The 14,438-nt window shown below is 40.9% G+C and overlaps 1 protein-coding gene across 1 annotated transcript; it reads left to right on the top strand.

Moving 5' to 3' along the window:
- The first annotated feature begins 3,190 nt into the window (after nucleotides 1-3,190).
- Nucleotides 3,191-7,808, top strand: LOC113837614 (igE-binding protein-like). Its single transcript, XM_027432264.2, has 2 exons — nucleotides 3,191-3,242; nucleotides 6,552-7,808. The coding sequence occupies exons 1-2, from the start codon at nucleotides 3,191-3,193 to the stop codon at nucleotides 7,667-7,669; spliced, it is 1,170 nt and encodes a 389-aa protein (XP_027288065.2). The 3' UTR covers nucleotides 7,670-7,808.
- Nucleotides 7,809-14,438: the final 6,630 nt, after the last annotated feature.

Below are 14,438 nucleotides of genomic sequence, written 5' to 3'. Positions count from 1 at the left end.
GGAATAGATAATGATTTATTTTAATAATAATATAAAAATATTTAGATGGATATGTATATTAAATCCCACAAGGTGGTGCCCAACTCCAGGTATCATGGATGACAAAATCATCCATTTAAATAACTAAATAATCAAATAATGAGATGATGTCACATCATCAACACAACCAGGTGGCTGGAAACATGACTCATGATTGATGAGGTAATTGTCATTTTAAATAATTTAAATAATTACATAATTAAATAATAATGGTCTGGCATATTTTTTAATTGTGCCACTATTTTATTTTCATTAATGTTAAACAGAATATGAATGAAATTTGGCTGCATTAACCAAATCATGTATGACACAAATATGTGTAAAACAGTAACAAGATCATCCTTTAAGGGCCCAAGGAAACATCTCTACTAAGTACATAGCTAGTTATAACATATCTATGTCCCATTTTGTTTGATTCTTAATTTATTTACAAAATGTTCCATTTGAGGTCCTTCCTTGCTATAACTGAATTCAATGGCATTCTTCATAGGATTGTACTCATCCAAACACACATACAGAGACACCCACCCTCTCCCCCCAAACACAGAGACACACTTCCTTATCCGAATGTGTCCTTGTGATCACCAAACTTGCTTCATTTTGAAAATTTAGGCTCACATAATTTATCATTTTTTTAAATAAATTTCTCCAAGATTTTATTGAATCTAATAAAACAATGCACAATTCTTAAGGCAAAAATCATGAGGGTCAGGGTATATATATGTATTTAATATAAGATCATAGTTTTTCATGTCCGTTGTGTAAGGAGGCACAAGAAATTGAACAATTTAAACACTGTTCTTCGAAAATTTTCAAATACAAGGTAATAAAAACTTAACAAAATAAGAGTATGTCTTTTCCAGAGAGCAAACGCCAATACTGATTTATATTGCAGAGTTAATATTCATTATGTATATACTTATAAAGCAATGTGTAACACACAAGAGTTTAGGTCCTGACATTAAAGAAATCAGAGCCTACTTAATCATTTGACCAAAATAGAGTAACATTTCTTCAGCCAAATTTGTTACCAATTGACCCCCAAAGTTATGAAAATATAAGGCCGGTCATGTAGAAATTCTTTCCCATTGTTTTGTTACTAACAAACTACAAATGAGCAAAAGATGGCAAAAACCTCAACGAAAGCTTGCTTATGACATTAAAAACTGATCTTTGGGCTCAGCACAGTTTCTCCTTCTGGAGTCTTTTTGCTATTGAAGACAGATAATTCCCTTTATGGATTTTCTTAATTATGATAAAAGATAAGTTGCATTTAAAGCTTTAACCTAACAAAGCTAGGATAGATGGTGGAATATTTTCTTAAAATTTGTCAAATGTTAATAGACTATATATTGGTAACCATAGTTTTGGCTCATTAACTTTTGAAATACACAATTAGATTATGGTCTGGCATATTTAACTCACACAAGGTGGCAAAAATTTCCAGTGATCATCAATCATCTGATGACCTATTTTAATAATAATTTTATAATCAGATAGTGAATTGCTCTGGCATAATCTACTCCCACAACTTTTCTCTGACTTAACTCCCACAAGATAGTGCCAATCTCCAGTGATCATTGATTATGTATTCAGAGATTTGAGTAATAAAAGAAGCAAATAGTTAAATGACATTGTGTATCTAAGGATTTTAGAGTACATCAGAGAGTTGATGTTGGACAGCGGCCTCATTAGAGATGAACTCCTGTCCGATTATCCCTCAGTCTAGTCAAATTTATGGATTAAAACATTGCTGAAGGAAGCTAACAATGGAAAGCTCACATTTTGTTGGATAACTGTCTTTATTTTCTTAATCCATAGGTTTACTTCTTAAGGAAGATGACATTCATCAACAAAGTATTTGAACTGTTTTTCTACATACTGTATTCCATGATATTAGGTAATCATTAATTGGATAATAATAGCTGCAGTTCAACTCCCAGGGATTTGGCCATGGCTTGGTTAGGAGAATCAACTTTCACATATATTGTGATTAGAGGTTCTTCAGGACACTTACCTTGGGTAAGTAAAATATCTCAGCTGCTGACTGCTTCTTGAGGCCCATGATATGAGAATAGAGAATTCTACAAGATTGCCAGGCAACAGTTATGATCTACCATTCTGTCTCATTCTAGTACAAATCCCACAAGTTAAAACAACCCCACCCACTCATGGACTCATATTTTACCCAAACTGATTTTCTCCTAAAAGTGCAAGGCTCTCTTCTGAGTTATAATTATTTTTAATTCTCCTACCCAACAACCACAGGGCTATAGTAATCTACACATGAAAGTGAAAGCATCATTATGCTAACCAAATAGACTGATGGTTAGACATATTTCCTATGCTCCAATTTTCATATTTCCAGAATGGTGACAATACCATTGTTGTGTCTCTACATCAATAAATTTCTTTTTATTGATATTAAGGCAAGCTTCTCTTCATCCTCTATCTTTAGGGTAGCATTACCACAAGGTATATGTATAAGTATGGGGAAAAATTGGGTGAGTCAATAATTGTTCCGGTTGTTCAGGACACACATTGCTAGGCCTGTCTGTGAAGGAATTTACAGCAAAGGTATACACAAAAGATCTATCCTGAATTGAGATGACACCATTCAAGGGGTGTGTGCTCCCAAAGAGAATAAAAGTGTAGAAAGAATGGAGTTTGGGCTCTTGCCCTATAATTAGATTGATGACTAACATATATGCCATCTTAGAGCCTTCACACATTAGCTGATGGAGGAAAAAGCAGACACCCACAGCTAAACACCAAGAATCTATACTGGAATCCATTTGTAGAAGAGCAGGAGGGATGAGCAAAGGGGTCAAGAACATGCTGGGGAAATACACAGAAACACCTGACCTGAACAAGTGAGAGCACACAGACCTCAGGTGTAAACCTTCGGAACCATCATTGGACCAAACCCAGCCCTCTGAATGTGGGTGCCAGCTAGGAGACCTGGGCATTCTATTACCTCTGACAGTGTAACCATTATTTATCCCTAGTGCACAAGTAGACATTGGGATCCCATGTCCCAAGGAAGGATACTCTTTCAGTCCAGATACACAGAGGAGGGACTATGCCCTCCCCCACATGATGTGACAGAGTTTGATGATTCCCCTATAGAAGGTCTCATACTCCTTGGGTAATGGATAGGGGCTGGATTGGAGAAGGTGTTAGAGAGCATGGGAGGATGAGAGGTAAATGTAACTGGGATTGACATGAAAAATAAGATTGTTTCAAACCTAAATATATAAATTTTTAAAAAGAATAGGGCTTGGAGAATGTTTATGTAGGTAAAAGCATTTGTTCTAGTGTAAGGATTTGAGCTCAATCCATAGTACCAAAACAGACAATAAAGAATCAAACTCACAAATACAAGTAGTAAGAAGAAAACACATTGTAAGTATCACATATATGTCTCTGCTTCCTTATTGTGGATGTGATATGACTATCCCTGTGGTGTGTGCTCCTGCTGTCATGCATTCTCTGACATAAGACTCCATATACCTGAGAATTTTCCAAATCTCTACATCTTTCATTACCTTCTTTTCATGCACTTAAGACCTCAGTGTAAAATGTAACTGATAATTATGAAAACAGAAAATATTTCTTGTACAATGACACAAATACAAAGTTACATGAAAAACTTAAAAATGCATTTTTTCTAGTGTGTATGTGTAAAATTATTAATGGAGTCCATACAAAATAGAGATATATAAAGCAAATAGATTAGATAGCAATAAAAGACAAAGACATCATTGAGAACATAGACATCATAGAATTTAAAGGATATAGATTTGATCTTATTATTTAAAATACTTAAAATTTTCACTCAGGGAAAATATCCATCTCTCTTTTTTATGGAAATCATCACAAACAGTACTTTTTTGACTGAAACTGCAAAACTTTGAAAGCACAAAGGAAGGTTGGAAGGTATAAAACATAATCAAAATAAGTAGATTAGAAATGAAAAAAGAGAAATCCAACCTGAAATGAACACAAAGTGTAAAGAACAATGTCACTGTTAAATAACAAATGAAGAATTGTTTTATATTTCACTGATTTTAAAAGTACTGCATAGACAGTTCTGTGTATAAAGTTCAACTCCCAAAATACACATAAAATCAAGGGGATGAGGCTGGAGAGATGGCTCAGCGATTAAGAGCACCGACTGCTCTTCCAGAGGTCCTGAGTTCAATTCTCCACAATCACATGGTGGCTCACAACCATCTGTTATGAGATCTGGTGCCCCCTTCTGGTGTTCTGATATACATGGAAGCAGAATATTGTTTACATAATAAATAAAGTCTTAAGAAAATCAAGGGGATACTTTTAAACACTTATAACACCAGACCCGGGGAGACAGAGACAGGATAATCCCTATTTCTTGAGTTATAGATGGCCTAGCTTACTCAGTGATGCCCAGGTTCCAGTCAAAGGCACAAAACACATAGTGGCCAGCTCATCAGAAACCCCACCTGATGTTGACTTCTGCCCTATGTATGTGTGCACATACAAGTGAACCTGTATGTACACAAACTCAAGAATGTTTATGCCCAAACATAATTTTGAAGAAGTATAAACTACAGAGAATATGCAGAGCTAAGATGAGAAACTCATTCTATGTAGGACTTATCTCCTCCTGTATCACTAAAAGACAAATCAAATCTACAAAAATAATCATAATTAGCAATATAATCAGTAGGATGAAATTACTCTTACATTGAACTCTAAACTACAAAAGAAACAGGGTTTCTTTCCTATATTACATGGCCAATTTACAAAGATTACATTATAACTAATGAAAATTTAAAAATCAGTAGAAAGAATTTATTGCAAAACTTTTCTTGTCACTGAGTAAATGAAAAATCATTTATAAAATCAAAATGTATTCTATTTCTGAGGCAAAGAAGATTTTTAACTGCAATCATTGCAGAGCTTGTTCATGCTTTATCTAACAGAATTAGATATACCTATCTTTGTCCTAGTATAAAATGTTAGAAATTGTATTTCCTTCACTGAAAAAGCAAGAAATCAGGCAAATAGAATTGGGACAATTTTCAATGAGGTTTGCAACACTAGTTAATTTGTAACTTAACAAGTACATGATGAAATACTGTATAAATAATGCAAGACTCTCTTTTCATAATAACTGTTCATTTTATGAGATTATGCATTTTTAAACTTTTGGTTGATGTTTTTTCTCATTTACATTTTTCTCCTATATTAAATTTTGAAACAATCATGTTACATATCAATCCCCCCATTCCCTCTCCCTCTCATCCTCCCATGACCCCCTACAAACCCCCCCAACCACTACCCACTCCCAAATGACAATGAGGCCTACAATGGGTATCAGCAAAATCTGTTTCATCATTTGGGGGAGGGACTAGGCCCTCCTCTGTGTATATTCAGTGAAATAATATCACACCTGAAGGTAGTATTTTATAATACAGCAAGTAATTTCTTCCTTATTGATACTATATCTCCCTATACAGGTATGGAATACATGGAACTGTAGGAAGCCGGTTCCTGCATTATAATGCTGCCTGAAGACACCAAGGTGTGAATTACTTCACAGGCGCTGGGTAATCTCCATTCCTTTGATCTCTGCCTATCCCGTGGCTCATTTTTGCCTGAGGAGCTGAAGCCATTCATAGGGTAATACGTCCCAGGCGGCTGGTCAGCCTTTTATATAGGGATGGTTTTCTTGGTTCAATGTCTCCACTCTGGTAAAATGCATTAAAGCTTGTCTGCAGAAGGATCCGAGTGTCCTGCGTGTATTTCTTGCTGGCGAGGAATACAGAGCGGGCGCGGGACATCTGGTGCCGAAACCCGGGAATTGTTAACATCTCCGGCATCACAGAGACCCCTCTAACAGGGCGGATTCAGAACTGCAGGGTGGTAAGTTCGGAGAGGTATGCTTCATTCTGACACCTTCCTTTTTGACTTTGCTTTTAATTTGCCACCACTATGGGATGGAAAAGCCTTAATTCTAGTCTTTATTCTAATTTTGTTCACATTGGTCTTATATTATGCCCACCGTGGCTGGTGTTCCAGTTCGAGACCAAGCTTACCCCAGGTAGCCTCCAGCATTATGGGCTCTTCAAAACAGAGAGACCTAATTAAAAATTATATAGAGATTGAGGCTTGCCGTCCCATGGTAGCAGAGAGTCAAAAAATGCTTAAAGAGGTACAGGATAATATATCAGAAACCGAACGAGATGAGAGAATAGGAGCTCGAAAAAGGAAGGACATGTCCAAGGAAAAAGGCCCTCCCCAGGATATAAAAAAAGGGGGAGAGAAAATAGGGAATAACCGGTCACACCCCGGTGAATTTAAGAGAAATAAAGATTTAAAACCTAGCCTCTGCCCTACAACGAAACTAGAGGTCTTGGAGCAGAGCAGTTCAGACTCTGAGATTTTAGACTCTAACAAGGAAACAGAGCTAGAGGAGGAGCTGCCAAAAATAAAAGCAAATATGAGGCCACTGCCTGTTAATCCAGCGGGTGTGCTTCCATCAGCACCGCCATTATTTGGTACTGACTCTTTTTTACCATTAGAGCAGCGAAGGAAATTGCAGATGGCTTTCCCAGTCTTTGAAAATGAGGGGGCAAGAATACATGCTCCCGTAGACTATAATCAGATTAAAGAATTGGCTGAATCAGTCCGGAAGTATGGGGTCAATGCCAATTTTACAACAATACAAGTAGAAAGACTAGCAAACTATGCTATGACACCCACTGATTGGGAGACAACAGTAAAAGCAGTGCTCCCCAATATGGGACAATATATGGAGTGGAAGGCTCTTTTTTATGATGCAGCCCAGGCACAGGCAAAGGCCAATGTCACAGCAGAAAATGAAAATCAGAGACAATGGACCTTTGAAATGCTGACAGGACAGGGGCCACATGCCCTCAATCAAACTAATTACATTTGGGGCGTATATGCCCAGATATCAGCTGCCGCCATTAAAGCATGGAAGGCATTGACAAAAAGAGATGAATCAGGTGGACATCTTACAAAGATAGTCCAGGGGCCCCAGGAGCCATTCTCAGACTTTGTGGCCAGAATGACAGAGGCTGCTAGCCGGATATTCGGTGATGCAGAACAAGCCATGCCTCTGATTGAACAATTAGTCTTTGAACAAGCAACTCAAGAATGCCGAGCAGCCATAGCTCCACGGAAAAGTAAAGGTTTACAGGACTGGTTAAAGATCTGCAGAGAACTCGGAGGGCCACTTACTAATGCAGGCTTGGCCGCAGCCATCTTACAAACCCAAAGGCGCCGAAATATGTCTGCCTGCTTTAACTGTGGAAAAACAGGGCACCTTAAAAAGGACTGTAGAGCCCCTGAAAGGATTAGAGAAGTGGAGTTGTGCAGGCGCTGTGGAAAAGGTTATCATAGGGCCAGCGAATGCAAATCTGTGCGGGACATAAAAGGTAGGCTTTTACCCCCTAGGGAGGAACCTAAAGTGTCCCAACCAAAAAACGGGCTGCGGGGCCCATGGTCCCAGGGCCCTCAGAAATATGGGAACCAGTTCCGGAAAAGCAACTCAGAGAAGGAAGGGACTCCCGAGGACACTCCGGAGTGGACCTGTGTGCCGCCTCCGACTTCTTATTAATGCCCCAAATGAATGTTCAGCCGGTCCCAATCCAGTCTCCGGGGCCTTTACCCCCCGCTACCATTGGGCTTATTTTGGGCCGAGGTTCCTTGACCTTACAAGGACTCATTGTGTATCCTGGAATCGTAGATCCATATCATAAGGAAGAATTCCAGGTCCTCTGCTCCAGCCCTCGGGGCGTGTTCTCCATAAAGCAGGGAGATAAGATCGCACAATTAGTGCCATTGCCCTCCCCTGGGGATAGAGAGAATTGCACCTCCCGAAAAAGAGCCTTGGGCTCTACCGGTAATGATTCAGCTTATCTGGCCATACCCCTAGATGAGAGACCAACTATGAAATTATTGGTTAATGGAAAAGAATTTGAGGGGATTACAGATACAGGGGCTGACAAAAGCATCATTTCATTGCATTGGTGGCCGAAATCCTGGCCTACTGTGACTTCATCACATTCTCTTCAAGGCCTTGGATATCAATCCTCTCCAGCTGTTAGTGCTGCTGCCTTGGTCTGGCGGAGCACCGAGGGCAGGCAGGGACGCTTTACCCCCTATGTCTTGCCCCTCCCAGTAAATCTGTGGGGGCGAGATGTGTTACAAGCCATGGGCATGACCCTGACCAATGAGTATTCCCCTCAGGCATCAGCTATTATGACAAAAATGGGCTATGTACCAGGAAGGGGCCTGGGCAGAAGGGAGCAAGGTAGAATAGAGCCCATTGAACAAAAAAGGAATCAAAGCAGAATAGGACTGGGTTTTATTTAGGGGCCATTGAGGCTTCACGACCCATACCGTGGAATACAGAGGACCCGGTATGGGTCTCTCAATGGCCATTATCCTCTGAAAAGCTGGAAGCAGTCACAAGACTTATACAGGAGCAAGAACAGTTGGGGCATTTAGAAAGTTCTACTTCTCCCTGGAACAGCCCAATTTTCATTATAAAAAAGAAATCTGGAAAATGGAGGTTGCTCCATGACCTGCGGGCTATTAATAACCAAATGCGCCCTCTGGGCCCTGTCCAGAGAGGCCTCCCTTTGCTTTCTGCGCTACCCCAAAATTGGAAGCTTCTTATTATAGATATTAAGGACTGTTTTTTCTCCATCCCCCTCTTTCCTCGGGACCGGCAGAGGTTTGCCTTTACTGTTCCCTCACTCAATCACATGGAACCAGACAAGAGGTACCAATGGAGGGTGCTGCCACAGGGCATGGCCAATAGTCCAACTATATGCCAATTGTATGTCCAAAAGGCATTGGAACCTGTAAGGAAGCAGTTTACATCCATGATTATGATTCACTATATGGATGATATTCTTATCTGCCATAGGAAGATAGAGGTCCTGCAACAAGCCTTCCCCATGCTGGTAGCTGAGTTAAAACAATGGGGACTGGAGATAGCATCAGAAAAGGTCCAGGTCTCAGATACTGGTCTCTTCCTGGGCTCAGTAATTACCCCAACAAAAATAATCCCACAAAAAATAGAAATACGCAAGGATCATCTGAGAACCTTAAATGACTTCCAGAAACTCTTGGGGGATATAAATTGGCTGAGACCCTTTTTAAAGATCCCCTCTGCAGATTTAAAACCCCTTTTTGACATCCTGGAAGGTGAGCCTCATATTTCTTCCCCCAGAAGCTTTACTCCGGCTGCTTGTCAAGCCCTACAAAAAGTGGAAAAGGCCTTGCAGGATGCACAATTGCATCGCATAGATGAGACATTGCCATTCAGCCTATGCGTCTTTAAAACGGCTAAGTTACCGACCGCCGTCTTGTGGCAGCATGGGCCGTTGCTTTGGATTCACCCAAATGCTTCCCCCGCTAAGATCATTGATTGGTATCCGGATGCTGTCGCGCAGCTCGCACTTCGGGGAATAAAAGCAGCTGTCGCTCATTTTGGCAGGGACCCTCATCTCTTGGTTGTACCTTACACCGCTGCGCAAATTCAAACATTAACAGCTACTTCTAATGACTGGGCGGTGTTAGTTACCTCCTTTTCAGGGAAAATTGATAATCATTTCCCAAAACATCCAATCCTACAATTTACACAAAATCAGGCTATAGTGTTTCCACAGATGACAGCAAAGCATCCAATCCCGAATGGGACGGTGGTTTATACTGATGGTTCCAAAACCGGTGTAGGGGCTTATGTTATAGGAAATAAGGTAGTTTCTAAACAATTCAATGAAACCTCACCCCAGATCGTTGAATGCCAAGTGGTGCTGGAAGTCCTTGAGGCCTTTCCGGGGCCACTTAATATTGTATCAGATTCCTCCTATGTGGTTAATGCAGTCAACCTCCTTGAAACTGCTGGTATAATACGACCCTCCAGCAGAGTTGCAGGTATCTTTCAAAAAATACAAATTACCCTATCAAACAGGAGGTTCCCTGTTTTTGTCACCCATGTTCGAGCACATTCGGGGCTCCCAGGACCTATGTCCTCTGGGAATGATTTGGCAGACCGGGCCACAAAGCTGATGGCTGCCGCCTTGTCCACCCAGATACAAGCTGCACAAGAATTTCATCAGCGCTTTCATGTGACGGCTGAAACCTTACGCCGTCGATTTGCTTTGACAAAGCAGGAGGCTAGACAAATCGTTACTCAATGTAAAAACTGCTGTGAATTTTTACCTGCACCTCATGTAGGAATAAATCCGCGCGGCATTAGGCCGCTGCAGATGTGGCAAATGGATGTTACACATGTTGCCTCCTTTGGAAAGCTCCAATATGTTCATGTCTCAGTGGACACCTGCTCAGGCATAATTTGTGCCACGCCTTTGACAGGGGAAAAGGCCGCGCATGTGATTCAACACTGTTTAGAGGCTTGGGGTGCCTGGGGCAAACCTCATATCCTAAAAACAGATAATGGGCCGGCTTATACCTCTCAAAAGTTCCAGCACTTCTGCAGACAGATGGAAATTACCCATCTAACTGGCCTACCTTATAATCCTCAAGGACAAGGCATTGTGGAACGTGCCCATCGCACACTTAAGTCTTATTTAATCAAACAAAAGGAGGGAATGGGAGCATCCTTACCCTCGGTGCCAAGAGTTGCAATATCCATGGCACTCTTTACCCTTAATTTTCTAAACACCGACGTTCAGGGCCATACAGCGGCCAAGCGCCATACCTCAGAACCTGATAGATCTAAGGAGATGGTAAAATGGAAAGATGTCTTAACTGGTCTTTGGAGAGGCCCGGATCCTATTCTCATAAGATCCAGGGGAGCGATATGTGTTTTTCCACAGGATGAAGAAAATCCTCTGTGGATCCCAGAAAGACTCACCCGAAGAGTCCCTTCAGACCTCCAAAAGTCGGAACTCCACCCTCTACCCCCGGGAGTTGAGAGCCGCTATTGTTATCCAGATTAACTCCTGCCCTTGGCGGAAAAGGGGTGGAGGTGTTTGTTCAATGCAGCCGTTTGCAGATTGCTGTTATTTTTGGCTGGTCTGTGAGAAAAGGGGTGGGTATAATTGTTTGATGCAGCCGCCTGCGAAATGCTGTTACTTCTTTGGCTGGCATGTAAGCTCCAGGGCTCAAACCAAGAGATCATCCAAGCGCTTATATTTTTGGCTACTAGCAATAGGCCGCCGGCCAGACAGCTCTTGCACACCCGGAGCCTAGGCTCACTGCACAGGGTAGAGTGTCTGGTTTGTGCAGCCCCAAAGAGGGATGCTGAGCATAGGCATCGCACAGAGTTGCCTATTATACAGGCTTCTCTGGGAGGTACGTTGACCTGCATAAGGGTTACCTGCCTTGAGAATCCCCTTTCCCAGAAAAACGGCAGAGGACAGGTCGGGAGTACTTCGGGTCAAGCTAACAGCCTGATGGTGACTCCCGTACACAGTCTTAATGTTTGATTTTGGGAAGGTCAACCCCTGCCTCTATCCCTCAACATATGGGTGACCTATTTGCTTGTAATAATATAAAGCCTTTTCATTAATTAATAAAAAAAGGGTGATATGTAGGAAGCCGGTTCCTGCATTATAATGCTGCCTGAAGACACCAAGGTGTGAATTACTTCACAGGCGCTGGGTAATCTCCATTCCTTTGATCTCTGCCTATCCCGTGGCTCATTTTTGCCTGAGGAGCTGAAGCCATTCATAGGGTAATACGTCCCAGGCGGCTGGTCAGCCTTTTATATAGGGATGGTTTTCTTGGTTCAATGTCTCCACTCTGGTAAAATGCATTAAAGCTTGTCTGCAGAAGGATCCGAGTGTCCTGCGTGTATTTCTTGCTGGCGAGGAATACAGAGCGGGCGCGGGACATGGAACATCACATCCTTTCACTCCTACAGTGGACATTGAATATAGTATGAAGCGATTAGCTACAAAGTTTCCTTCCTTCCTTCCTTCCTTCCTTCCATTGTTTCTCCTCCTTTTTCACTTCCCCTTCAACTTCTCCTTTTCTTCTCTCCACTTTTCAATGTCCAAGACAAAGTGAATACATAGCCAAGTCTTAGAGGCCTGATATCACCAATGACCATAATTCTCAGCAGACAACCAAGTTGTCTTTATGATTAAACACCCAAACCACTTAGTGAAGTACCAAAAAAGACATGCTGCCCACCATTTCACCATGACACAGAACTCAGTTTCCTCCCCATGCACTTACTCCAAACACCACTTGCCACAAAGTCCCTATAACAAAGTTCCGGGCTCCATTTTGCCCTCATTGGTATGATTTTTTTCCACCAATGTGTCTTTGGTTGACACTCCTGTGGCCTCATACTATATACTTAGTTATCACAGGCACATTATTGCTATTTTTTGTAGTGTCATTTCTTATTTAATCCAGGTTTGAATCAAAGACTGCCTCATCAGTCCCTCTTGCTTTCCCCATTTCCCAGAGCTGAGATAATTATCTCCTATAAACACAGTGCTCACCAAATTTATGTGAATTTTTGCATTGTTATTATTATCATTATTATATTATCATCAATTTCATTATATTATTTTAGTTTTGTGAGTAGCACAGGCATTCCTGAAAGACCAGTTAGGCCTCAAACTCACACTAATACACCTGGATCCACCGCAAAAATACAAAGATTAATAAAGTGTGCTACTATGCACAGTTAGTTTTTAATTATTTATATTTATTTTCTGTGTATGTACTTATTCCAGAAAGTACATATGTGTACCACATGAGTGCTCAAAGTCAGTTCCCAGAAAGGCAGAAGGGAACATCAGGTACCCAGGAAATGGAGCTACAAACAGCTGTGAACCATCATGTGTAGGTGGGGAAGCACACTTATATCATGTATCAAGTGCAGCTCTTGCTCTAAAACATTGACTCTTCTCTCCAGAAACTTATTTATTTTTTTAACAGAAGTCATATTATTTGGCCCAAACTCACAATTTTCATCCCAAATTTTAAGCTCCTAATTTAGAGTGTGTTAGACTGTTGCACTGCATCTTTTTCTTTGAATTTCTAACAATGCTGGTTTACTTTTCAATTTCAGTCAAGACTATTCCTTGCAAGGCAGTGATGATGCATGTCTACAATCCCAGACATCAGGGGGCAGAGTCAGACAGATCTCTGCTTTTGAGGACAGTCATGTCTACACAGTGTGTTCAAGTACAGCTAGCACTGCTTCATAAAGAAAATCTGTCTCAAAAATACTCTTTCTTGGTTGAGATTCATGTTATCCCTAAGTATGACATGCAAAGGTTGGCAGGTCTCCATGTTAGAGGCCTTCCCGGTAATTCAACTGAAATTCAGATTAACCTGGGAATACACAAACGAATCCTGTCCCAAAACAAAACGAACAACAACAAAAGACCAAGAAAATACTTTATCCCTCAATATATGTCCCAATTCTAATGTTCAATGTCATGACATTTCTGCACTTAAGTATTCACCATTGTTTGATCATGATGCCCATCATCTCACCCTGACTAGTTTTCTAAAAAAGTAAAATTAAGGTGATGTCTGTTTGCATACTCAGGAAATCCCCCAAATTTAGTTCTTCTCACCTGCCATTTCTACCTTCCATGCAGAGATTCACATCTACCTCCACAGTACTAATTGGCATGTCACCATTAAACTAAGACGATCTTCCTTTATTGAGGAAGACAAGGGGTCAATTTTTCTTTATATAATTCCAGGTAGGAACAAATTACTGTACTCCTAAACACATATACAAATACCTCCATTGGGGTCATTCCATTTAATCCTTACTCTCTCTCCCACCTCATTCATTCTCTAATATTACAAGCTTGTATGCAAAAAAAACCTGCCCCACAATTCCACGAAACATGCCAGTTTTTCATACTCTTGGCCCTCCACATCTCCTTTCCTCCCCTGCTCTCTCCCTCTCCCACTCAAAAAAAATCTTCCCTCTTTAAGACTGTGTCCCACTTAGTTTTCTACCTGACCTTTTTTTTTTTACTTCACCCTGTTTCTCTCTCTTTTGAGTATCTATTGCAGAGGCTGTGTAACCTCATACCCTTTATCTTCAATTCCCAATATTGCAAATACAAGACAGTGACAAGGGATGACAAAACGCCAGTCATGCAACTGTGCCAAGCTCTGCCAAATTTAGTTTGGTTTGTAGTAGAAAATGGAGTTGTCTTACCCCCAACAAAAAAAATTAATCTCATGAATGTGACATATTCTTCAGATGTCTGCCCCTCTGTGTTGTCATTGTATCCTCCTTCTACCACACAGATGCACACCATGTCACTGGGCAGGCTTTTGTTTGAATTCACTATTTTGGGAAAAGTTCTCTATACGTCTCCCAAGAAATACTGAAACTCACTATTCTTCACATGTCAGGCCAG

This window comes from Cricetulus griseus, unplaced genomic scaffold (genome assembly GCF_003668045.3).
Source record: "Cricetulus griseus strain 17A/GY unplaced genomic scaffold, alternate assembly CriGri-PICRH-1.0 unplaced_scaffold_3, whole genome shotgun sequence".
NCBI lineage: Eukaryota > Metazoa > Chordata > Mammalia > Rodentia > Cricetidae > Cricetulus > Cricetulus griseus.
The sequence above is the reverse complement of the archived record's forward strand: the minus strand, read 5'-3'. Positions and strand labels throughout refer to the sequence as shown.

Bases quoted from the DNA above. Each gene is read 5' to 3' on its own strand.
- LOC113837614 (XM_027432264.2), top strand. From the start codon at position 3,191: ATGGATAGGGGCTGGATTGGAGAAGGTGTTAGAGAGCATGGGAGGATG. The intron at 3,243-6,551 runs GTAAATGTAACT...CTGTTAATCCAG, and splicing joins AGAGCATGGGAGGATGAGAG to CGGGTGTGCTTCCATCAGCA.